The sequence below is a fragment of the Vespa velutina genome, chromosome 4, assembly GCF_912470025.1.
Source record: "Vespa velutina chromosome 4, iVesVel2.1, whole genome shotgun sequence".
Classification (NCBI taxonomy): Eukaryota; Metazoa; Arthropoda; class Insecta; order Hymenoptera; family Vespidae; genus Vespa; species Vespa velutina.
The window spans coordinates 3423674-3436173 of record NC_062191.1 but is presented as its reverse complement, the minus strand read 5'-3'; the positions used below and the strand labels follow the sequence as shown (position 1 = coordinate 3436173).

The following is a 12500-nucleotide window of genomic DNA, read 5'->3' as shown; positions in this document are numbered from 1 at the left end:
AAATAAAAAAAAGGAAAAAGAAAAAAAAAGGAAAAAGAAAAAAAAAAGAAAAAGAAAAGTCAAAAAAAAACTTGTGCACGATAAACTCATGGAATAAAAAATATTCTCATATCGACGATATGTTTCTACTATATTTTTTTTTTTTGTTTATTTCTTTTTTTCTTCATTCTCTCTTTCCATTTCATTTTATTCCTTTTCTTAATCGATTGAAATTAGCAATTAATTAACGATAAACTAAACGACATACATACATACATACATACATACATACATATATATATATATATATATATATAATATCAAGTATCGTGTATCTAATCATCATTTTAAAAAGAGAAGAAACGTTCGTTTATATACATATACATATATATATATATATATATATACACATACTATCGTATATATTATATACTAAATACTGATAGGACGTTATGGAACGAAATTGCAATGTTATCTTCTTTTTCGATCCTTGTACCTTCGAAAGAAAAGGAAGAAAAAAATAATTGCCCGTAAAAGTTGCTCGATCACAATTCAAGAGAATCATTCAAAATTATTCTCAGGACGATATTTTTCTTTTCCCTTTATTTTTTATTTTCTTCTTTTCTTTTTTTTTCTTTTTTTAAATTTTTCTTTTTCTTATTCATGCAATGAATTAATTATATATATATATATGTGATTAAGTATAACTAAATATTTGAATCGAGAGAGAAAAGCGTTTGTCCGATGCATTATGCGAACGCATAAAATAGATATAAATAATGTATGCGCTACGAAAGAGAGAGAGAGAGAGAGAGAGAGAGAGAGAGAGAGAGAGAGAGAAAGAGAAAGAGAGAGAGATAGTCATTCTATCTCCGTCTCTCTCTCTCTCTCTCTTTTTCTCTCTCTCTCTCTTCTATCTCGACGGAGATAGAATGACTATCTCTTTCTCTTTCTCTCTTTCTCTCTGTTGCGATACGTATGTATATCGGAATGCTTTCGGCAAAAGACTCACCTTCTCCTCGAGAGCCCGGCTGTTCCCCATCGCGTGCATAATGGCGTCCGAAATGCGGGTGTCCAATTGTCTGACGGCCCTCTCGGCATTCAGACCCAAAGGATCGTTACGACCGTCGACCGCTACGACGAGCCTCTCGACCGTTTCCACGTAACCAGACCACGCGAGATCCAACTCCGACGCCGACTCCGTCAGGCATCCTCTGCAAAATTCAAATAATTTCGTCTTATTTTCTCCCCCCTCTCTTTCTCTTTCTCCCCCCCCCCCTTTCTCTCTCTCTCTCTCTCTGTATGACGTATTTTTTTCTTTTTTCTACATTTTTTTTTTAATTTCTTTTCTTTCTTTCTTTCTTTCTTTTTTTCTGTTTCGTTTCGAAACCTCTCAAATTTCTTTCCCCACCGCTCTAATTAATATTTGTTATGGTCTCTTAAAAATAGAAAAAGAAGAAAAAAAAGTATTGTATAAAATTAATATAAAATCATTTATCTGTGTATATTTTATATTGTATAAAATTATTATTAATATTAAATGTATACACGTACAATAAAATGTCTGACGAGTAATACAATAAATAATTATACGACGATTCATACAATCATTTCAACGTATTTTTTATCATTGTAAATAATAATAATAATAATAATAATAATAATAATAATAATAATAATAATAACAATAATAATAATAATAATAAAGAAGAAGAAAGAGAAGAACAAAGGAAGATATTATGTAAACTTAAAAATAAATAATATTATATTTATAAAGATTTGTACGTGGGTATTATAAATTAATGATACCTGTTGAAAAAAAAAGAAAAAAAAAAAAAGTTTGGCAAATGCAAACGTTAAGATAAACTACGAACAAATATACACACGCACGCACACACATACACATTCAAATTTTTAATATCTATCTTGTAATATAATCCAAAAAAAAAAAAGAAAAAAGAGAAAAAAAAGAGAAAAAAAAAATTATGTAATCAATGTTTAAAGAAATTAAAATACAAACATATAATACGTGAACGAACGATAAATAAACAAGTACTATAAACGTATGCATCTGAAGAAGAAAAAATATCCCTTAGAAACTTCCATGCATCATTTTATAATTTAAAAAAAAAAAAAAAAAAAAAAAAGAAAAAGAAAACGTTTATATATATATATATATATATATATATATATATATATATATATATATCATGCATACATACGTAACGAATCAAGATCGTGTAATACGAAATGAACGATAACGTGTACTAACTATATAAACGGATGCATGTGTTAAGATTAAGAAAAGATAGGCGGGTGGATGAAGGGGGTGAGTAGGTGGATGGAGAGTTTGGGAGAGGAGAGAAGGAGAGAATACACGCTAACGTAATCAGATTAAAGTGATTTCTACGAAGAGTGAAAGAGAGAGAGAGAGAGAGAGAGAGAGAGAGAGAGAGAAAGAGAGAGAGAGAGAGAGAGGGAAAGAGAGATTGAACGCATTAGAATGAAATTCGCCCACGAAAGACGAAAAGTCAAGATGTTTTCCAGCTTGCTCAACCACCACTACTGACAATATCCCACTATTACCACCACCACCATCACCACCACCACCACCACCACTACCATCACCACTATTATCAACAACCATCACTACAACTAGCATCGTCACTACTATCACTACTACTAACACTATCACCACTAAACCACCACCACTACCACTACCATCACCACCCACCCACTCAGGCACGTGCGCGAACTAGATGGATATATTTATCGTTCCTATGAGCAACGTTTTCCCTCGAACGAACGTGAAAGCACGAACGAATGAACACAAAACGGTAACAGACACAAAACTGGCACAAAACGTTTTATGCGAGTTGGCCAAAATCTATTCCGTTTCATCGAAAATCACGGAATACATAATTCGTTTCTCTATCTATTCGGATAAAATACGTACAAATAAGTATAAATATGTATGAATATAAAAATACGTGTATATATACATGTATACATATATATATATATAAATATATACACACACACAGACGAATAAGTATATCAACGACGATATCGCATGAGTATCCAATTTATTTTTCAATATCCCGATAAGCAACGTGTCGCGTTTGACTTTTGAATTCAGGACTTTCGATAGTTTTTCTTTTTTTTTACTTTTTTTTTCTTTTTCGATTTTTCGTTTCTTTCATTTATTTTTTTTTTCTTTCTTTTTTCTTTTCTTCTTTTCTTTTTCTTTTTTTCTTTTTTTTTTTTTTTTTGGCAAGGAACACACAAGGATACACGGAGAGAATAAAAATAATACGAACGGTACGAAGAAAGAAAGGGGAAGAAGGGAGGAAAAAGGAAAAGAAAAGAAAAAAAAAAAGAAAGAAAAAGAAAAAGAAAGAAAATAAAAATACATAATATGCCATCGAAACCACCGATCGCACTTTTTTCGTAAAGCAAATATTTCCTATCAAATTGTATATTCTTTTTCATAGCGCGAAGTATCTATATATATATATATATATATATGTGTGTGTGTATGTGTGTGTACATATACACATATGTATCTATCTAATACTTTTTTCACGATATATGCCATTCGAACGACACCAATGAAACAACCTATTTTTGTTTCATCGGACTGCACGCGTTCATTTTTTGATTTCTTTCTTTCTTTCTTTCTTTCTATTTTTTGTCATTGTACTCGTTCGTTGTTATACTATCATATACACACAAATATAAATATACCATATAAAAGATTCCAATAACGTTCTACGTATCGACACATTATATCACGAAGAAAATATGGATTATTTGTGTATTAAAAAAAAAAAAAAAAAAAAAAAAAAAAAAAGAGAAGAAAATAGAAAAAGAAAAAGAAAAAAGGAAAAAGGAAAAAAAGTAAATAAATAAATTTCAAAAATAATATTATATATTAATTCAAATAAGATATAATAACGAAGAAAGAGAAGTAAAAAAAAAAAAAAGAAAATAATAATTAAGTTATAAGATTTTACTTTTTTTTTTTTCTTTTTCTTTATCTCTTTCTCACATTACACACACACACACATACACACACACACATATTATAAATATATATATATATATATATATACATACGTATAAACGATTATATGAGGGAGCACGAGATAATGGTTAACACTACTTGACGATGTACGTAACATTTGTAAAGTGGGTCACAGTGCTATAAATGTTTATGAATCGTATTCATCGTTATAAACCTTTAAAGCCGGTAGATCTTAGTCTTCTATGTATATATAATACCGATTGGATAATGAATCTTTGATCGGTATATATATATATATATATATATATACGTATGTATTTTAAAGAGGCTGTCTTATAATACCATAAATACCCATTACTACTAACAAATAAATCTGTCAAAAATTATCGAGGATATATAACCATACGATTTTTAACATTCAATCTATAACCTCGCCAAAATTATTCATCTTTATCTTAACCTTACTCAATAAAATCTATATACATGTGTATGTGCATATGCATGTGCATGTGCATGTGCATGTGCATGTGCATACGTATGCGTATGTGTATGCGCGTGTTTCAATCTAAGTAAATACGTATAATAATTCATGAAAATATTCGAACAACGCACGTAATGTATATACGATCAATCGTCATGTATCTATCTCGATTAAATAAATATGTACATACATACATACATACATATATATATTTTTTTTCGATGACACATCATAACAAGAGCAATTTGTATCGCGTCAGGCAAGATATGAATATTTTTTTATGTCTCTGTTTTTTTCTTTCTTTTTTTTTGTTATATTATATATATATATATATATATATACTCACACATACATGTATTTGAGATAATCTTTAAGAAAATTTAATATTGATATATTGATAAAAGATCGAATGAAATAATATAAATGTAAATAATATCAATAGAAATGTGATTTAGCAAAAAAAAAAAAAAAAAATTAAAAGATTATAAAAATTTCTTCTCGAAAGAAATCCCTGTATGAATAATTTTATCATTTAACATTTATATCATACAATTTTATATATATATATATATTTTTTTTTTTCTATTATCATATAATATACATATATATATTGAAATAAAGGGTCCGTAAAAAGTGTTTTTTAAAATCGTTAAAAATTTCTCGACGATTTTAAAGATCAACGCAAGATTTTACAGATTGCATTTTTACAATATGAAACAAAAAATAATAATAAAAAATAAAAATAAAGAGAAAAAAAGAAAAAACCAAGAACACACACAACACAAATTAGCCTAATAAAAGTTTGGAGAAAGGGCATCTGATCGTTTTTTTTTTTTTTTTTTTTAAAGTCGTTTGCGATAAAAAATTTTTTTTCATCCACTTGGGAACCTTTTGGGGTCACCCCTATTATATATATATATATATATATATATATATATATATATATATATATATATTTATTCGACGTTCGAATATCTTCCCCTTAGTTATCGTGTACCTATACCATCGAATACTTCTCTTATCGAACGAGAGATGAACCGATAAACAGAATGCAAATCCCTTTTGGGTATTCCAATAAATCAATTCAGAAATCTAATCCGTGGTAAAACAGAGTGACGAACGTAACTCGCTCGTACAAACCACATACGGCGAGTTATAACGCACGGTCAAAATCAATATGGCCGGCAAAAGGGAGGAAGGGCGAAAGGGGGGCATGAGAGGATGGGGAGGAGTGGAGGGGCGGGGGGGGGGGAGGTGGACGACGACAATAATGGGATAAAGGGAGAGGGGAGGAAAGAGTTAAAGGGGGTTATGCATCCCTCCTTCCTGTACTGTTTTAGTCGTGATTAGGTGAAACAAATGAAATTGGTTTAACATTTCGAAGATTTATCATATTCGAAATGGTCGAACATTTCCAATTCGTGTTGTCGATACGAAAGAGAAAACTTTATTTATCCAAAATTTATTAGGGTAAATATATATATATATATATGTGTGTGAGATAATATCTATGTATATGTATGTATATGTATGTACGTACGTATATTTAATATTTAAACGTTAACGATAATTACGACGATTACGATTAAATACGAAAATAGTTTAGACATTAGTTTTCAAATGGGGTTAGGTTTTACTATCTCGATTATCGTATAATAATTATCGAATAATAATAGCGATTAAAAATCATTTACGGTGTGATTGCGTTTATCTAATGTGAAATTAACTTAATGATAAGTGATTTGAAATCCTTGATAATATGAATATATAACGTCGCGTTACGTATAAAAAATACGAAATATTCGTAAAAAGTGATTTTTCTTTTTTATTATTGTTATTATTTTTTTTTTGTTTTTGTTTTTAAATCTATCTTCATTCAATAACGTTAACGTTCAATATACTATGATAATAAATAATTATTTCGATCGATCGATAATACGATCGTAAAATATTCGAGAATAATATCGAATCTAATGTAGAAAATTGCGATCTGTTGATTTTTAAAATCATTTGGAAATATTTGACGTATCTAAAAACTTTTACGTGGCTCCCATTCCTTTTTATATATATATATATATATATATATATATATATATATATATATATATAAAATTATTATTATTAGAATTATTATAACACTAATGTTCATTAATTTACCTCATAACGTTCGTGCAAAATCCGCTGCAAGGTCTTATAGTAGCACCGATTCCGTTGCAACGTGGACAATAGGTCATCCTAAGTAGGGCGTTGTAGCATGATTCTTGTTGTGGACTGGTGCCAGAAAATAATGCGCTGTCGGTTCTATCCAAGACTGTCTTGCCGAGTGTTAATGCCTGGATAAGAACTCTGGTTGCCTCGAGACTTTTCCCGACGACCTTTGAAATTTGTTTTGGTACATCACCGAACGGTTGTACCTCGTCGATTGTCTCATAAAGGCAAGATTTAAATTTATCCGTGAAATCGTCCTTTCCTGGATTAACGGCATGATGATAAGCTACAGGGAATAATCGTGAGAAAAATTCGAGAAATCGTTCCTGAAGAAGTTCACGCGTCAATGGCTGTTGCAAACTGTCTGGCGTATTACTAGGTGACACATAGTCAATCATAGCTTGGTACAGTGCTCTGATCGATGGTTTACTCTGAGCTGCCATAGATCGGTATACTTGATCGAAGAGGGTCAGGGTCTTGTTCTCCGATTGCTTCGCCAATGTCGTTACGGTTTCTGTAAACAAAAAAGTAGAACGTCACGTTTCTCCCAAGGAAATACTTTTTGTTTCTTTCTCTTCTGTTTTCTTTCATTCTTTCTCACAAAAGTAAAAGGCTCTTGAAAAGAGATATCGATGATTTATTTTTAATATTATTTTTCTTTTTTCCTCTCTTTTATATATATATATATATATATATACATATAAGGGAGAAAAATAACTTCGTATTACCTAATCAAAGATTTTTGTCAATCTTTATATATATATATATATATACACACACATACACACACACACATATATATATACTTTTAATACAATAATATCATTTTATTAATTTTAATTTTATTTAATTATATTCTATTTAATTATATTCTATATAATTCTATTTAATTATATGATAAATATACATTTAATGTAATGTAAGTAAATACAACATATATACATACTTGTGTGTGTGTGTGTGTGTGTGTGTGTGTGTGTGTGTGTGTGTTTGAAAATCAAAGAACGTCGATATGAAAAGTCGATATGTACCCGATGATAGACCGGACGACGACACGGTCAATGCACTTATCGAAGCATTATAACGAAAAAGAAAGGCAAATATTAACTCGTAAAGGAAAGAAAAAAAAAGAAAGAAGAGAAGGAAGCAAAGAAGGGAAAGAGTGAGAGAGAGAGAGAGAGAGAGAGAGAGAGAGAGGAAGGAAGGAAGGAAAGAGGTAAGAGGAGAAACGATGTACTCTAACGATAGTTTCTGTGTAAACTAGGGAGGAGACCGGTACCCATAACCTTCTTGGACGATGACTAAGAACAAATTGCCGGAGTAAGGAGGAGACTGAGTGGCGTTACCCTCTTCTTCTTTCTCTCACTCTCCCGATCGATTCTACAGGCACGAAATAAGAGAGAAAGAGAAAGATATATATATATATATATATATGTGTGTGTGAATGTATATAAAGGGAATGTTAAAAGGGTAGACGAAGAGAGAGAGAGAGAGAGAGAGAGAGAGAGAGAGAGAGAGAGAGAGAGAGAGAGAGTGAGAGTGAGATAACATGAAGGTTGTATTCGCCATCTTTCTCCATTTCAATACTTCAAAATTCTATCCTTCTCTAAACTCTGTCTGCTCCTGACATATACATATACATATACATATATACATGCATACATACATACATATATATATATATAACGTGTATGTACATATATATATATATATATGTACATATATGTATGTATATATAACTTATGTTCGGTCCATTCCGCGATACGCAGCCTCTGCATTCCTTCCGTCGTCGGTCATTTTATTTTAACGCCACCGTGTAGAAAGAGAGAAAAGGGAGAAGAGAGTAAGTAACAATCATCTTTCTTTCTCTTTCTCTCTCTCTCTCTCTCTCTCTCTCGTTTCTTTCTTCCTTGCCGATTTCTACTACCAGTCAAATTTCCCGAGTCATCTTGCGAGCTGATTTCTTTCCATTCTTTCGCCATCATCCACCCACATCCACATCATCATCCCTCCCACTTCCCCTCCCAACCCATCCTACACCCTCATCTCGATTCACCGATCCCTCTACCAGCCAGCGCTTACCTCGGTCCCTTCTCTTAAATTCCGCGAATAAAGTCGTTTCGTTTAACGAGTCTCATCAAAAGTAGCAAGTACTTTTATATTCCACTTCGATATACATACATACATACATACATACATACATACATACACACATGCATACGTAAATACAAACATACCCTGTGTCCGTAATTTCTCGAACGCTTCGATGAACGAAAATATTAGAAAGTGAAAGAAGGAGGAATGAAAGAAGTAAAAGAAAAGGAGGAGGAGGAGGAGGAGGGGCGTGGGGTGGGAAAGAAAGAAAGAAAAAAAGAAAGAAAGAAAGAAGAAGAAGAAGAAGAGAAAATTTTGTTCGGAAAAATTTTTAAGATTAAAATATTTCACATCGTTTCCGGAAGAACGAAAGAAAAGCAGAAAAGTTATCGCGACTTTTCGATTGACGAGGGAATCGAGAGAGAAGGAAAAAAAGAAACAAAAAAAGAAAAAAAAAAGAAGAAGAAAAAAGAACAACAACGAAGAAAAGAAAAGAAAAGGAAAGAAATGAAGAAGAAAAGGTAAAAGAATAAAGAAAGAAACAGTTCCAGAAAGAGCGTAAAAATAGAACTTCCGCATTAGCTCGATTATTTATATCCACATTCTCGATCTAGTTTCTTAATTCCTCTGGAAAGATACAGAGAAAGAGAGAGAGAGAGAGAGAGAGAGAGAGAGAGAGAGAGAGAAACCATGTAATAGATTCCATTCCTCCCTTCTCTCTCTCTCTCTCTCTCTCTCTCTCTCTCTCTCTCTCTCTGCCACACCCCCTTCCAACTCTATACTTGTTCCTCCTGAATAACATCGATTTAAAACTTTAGTCGTAGCCTGGTTATTATCTTTGCTACCGAATTACATTCTATCTTTATGTCTTATTATCTTTTCTTTAAGATTATCTGATCGTTATGCAACTTTACAATACCTATTTCACAATTCACTTCAATTTATATATATATATATATACAATACATGCATGAAATATTTTAAGTTTACCAAATAAATATTTATATCGTAATAATATTACGATTTTTTTAATTTTGATATGTAAATAAAACGATCGTGAAATCAGTATTATTTTTATTCGAAATATTTAAGTAAATATTTTAATTATTAATATTAATCAAAACAATTACAATATTCCAAATACAATGCTATTGTATATATAATATATTATAGTATTGTACAAATATATATATATATATATGTATATATATATATGAAATATAGAGTAGAAAAAAAATATATATATATACATATATGTTTTTGGATAAATTTTTGGACAATATTTTCTCTCTCTCTCTCTCTCTTTCTCTCTATCTATCTCTCTCACTCTCATATATACAGACAAACGTACTCTCTTTTTCTTTCTCTCGTCGATTCTCTTTAAATTTTCATTTTCAAATTCTTCGTCAAATTTGAGACACGCAAGAGTAAGTTCGAACGGTGTTAAACATCGATGGTGGTCAAAAAAAGGGTAGAGAAGAAAGGAAAGAAAGGAAAGAAAGAGAAAAAAGAAATGAAGAAAGAGAGATGAAAATAAAAATAAACAAAAAAAGTTGCACCCTTCGTACCCTTTAGGAAGTATGGCGACGAAGAAGAAGAAGAAGAAGAAGAAGAAGAAGAAGAAGAAGAAGAAGAAGAAGAAGGAATTGAAGGAGAAGAAGAAGAAGGAGGAGGTTGAAGAGGTGATTGAGAAGGAGAAGGAGAAATTGGAGGAGAAGGAGAAGGAGAAGAAAGAGGAGGAGAGGTTGTGCAAAAGGCACGTGGGAACTCTCCCATGTAACATCGTCGATGCCAGTGGCGAAGCCGGTCCAAGACCTTGATACGAACCAAACGAATCTCGGACGAATTCAAAACTACAACACCGACCACTTTCCACCATACATGGCAACTTGCCGACATTCACTATCTCTCTCTCTTTCTCTCTCTCTATGTATATATATATATATATATATATATATATTCTTTCTCTGTCTCTCTCATTCTCCGTGCAGGAGCACACGCAGAGTAGTTATACCTACGAGAAAAGGACATCGAAGGTGGCCACGAGGGAAAGAAGACGAATGGAAAATGCCGATCGTACCGATCATGGCGAATCTCCAGTCAAAGGTATTATGTATTCGAGAGAGTTCAAAAGAAAAAAAAAAAAAAAAAAAAAAGAACGGAAAAGAAAAAAGAAATGGGCCATACCAATTTTGATATACCAATTATTCGGACTGCATGCAAGTATAGGTGTAATTTATTTTTCAAAAAGAAAGAAAGAAGGATGGACGGGGAGAGAGAGAGAGAGAGAAAGAAAAATACGGGAGAAAAGAAATGGACCATACAATTTTGGAATACCTGAAATGGACTGTAACATCGTGCAGTATAACTTTTCTTTTCTTTTTTTTTTCTTTTTTTTCCCCTTTTTCTTTCTTTTTTTTATGCAACATATATTAGAGAGAACCATCACAGAAGTCAAAAAAAAACAAAAAAGAAGAAAAAGAAAGAAAAAAAAGAAAGAAAAAAAAAAGAGAGGAAAAAAGAAAAGAAAAAGCGGACAAAGTAAAAATGAAAAAAATATTTGATCATCGTGAAAGAACGAGACCGAACGAATATCATACCGTATCTTCCTGTGTGCTCGAGACTAATAATTTTATTTATATGCATGTATATAAATATGTGTGTATGTATGTATATATTTATGTACGTATATATGTATGTATGTATGTATGTACGTACATATATAAATAATAAATAATAAAATAATGTTGAAAGTAAATTGCGGTTTGTTCGTTGTACGACCCCAGCTTATCTCGATTGTCAGCTTTGATAGTCAGCTTATCTCAAAATTTACGTTCCCTGGTATTCTTAGAAAAATCCAAAAGGGACCAAAAAATATTAGGTGAAGGTGTGAAAAACCTAAAGGTAGGGCAGGTGCAACGGATAGATAAAAGCAGGTACCACTGAACGAATCTCTTGTATTTCAGTATATATATCTTTATCTATATCTTTATCTTTATCTTTATCTCTATCTCTATATGTCGAGGACGTTCTACTGCCTCTTGAGGAACTCTTGCTCGTACTTAATTATAGATACGTTCAAAAAGTAAAAAAGAAAGAGAAAGAGAGAGAGAGAGAGCGGGTGTAAGTTTGTGTACGTGTATGTGTGTGTGTGTGTGTGTGTGTGTGTGTGTGTGTGTGTGTGTGTGTGTGTGTGTGTGTGTGTGTGTGTGTGAAAGAGAGAGAAAAAGAGAGAAACACTTGAAGAGAGTTTTCAACACAACAAGGTCCTCCGATTCGTTTCAAGTGTTTCCAAAGTGCATCGAACGCGTGCACTTTCTTCGATAAGATAGAGAATAATTACGGTAGAAAAACGTAAGAAGGTTCTACTTTAAATTTTAAATCGGTAAGAACGTCGTCGAGAAGTACGGATCACCTTTTTAACCTTACACTTTCCATAACGACGTCATTGCCTTGGATAGAATCGTTCAATTATTTATACGGGTTGGTCAATAAACGATGATGATCGGAATTTTCTTCTTTCTTTTTTCTTTTTTTCTTTTTATAAGTCGTCAAGTTGAAAATTCCCAATTGGAATGACCCCCCTCGTCGAAAGTCCCTAGATTCCTTTTTCTTCCTTTTTTCTCATTTTTTTTTTTTTTTTTTTTTTATATATATAATAATTCGATTACTCTTTTTCGAGACTTTTTAAATTGATCTCTGTGTGTGTAT

The 12500-nt window shown here is 31.6% G+C and overlaps 1 protein-coding gene across 1 annotated transcript in view; it reads right to left on the bottom strand.

Annotated features, from left to right (window-relative positions):
* Nucleotides 1–12500, bottom strand: part of LOC124948817 (division abnormally delayed protein) — a 121691-nt gene that overhangs the window by 64592 nt on the left and 44599 nt on the right. Inside the window, exons 3-4 of the mRNA XM_047493025.1 lie at nucleotides 6645–7209; nucleotides 992–1193 (exon numbers count right to left, since the gene is read on the bottom strand). Coding sequence (XP_047348981.1) covers nucleotides 992–1193; nucleotides 6645–7209 — 767 coding nt within the window. The remainder of the gene's footprint in view (nucleotides 1–991; nucleotides 1194–6644; nucleotides 7210–12500) is intronic.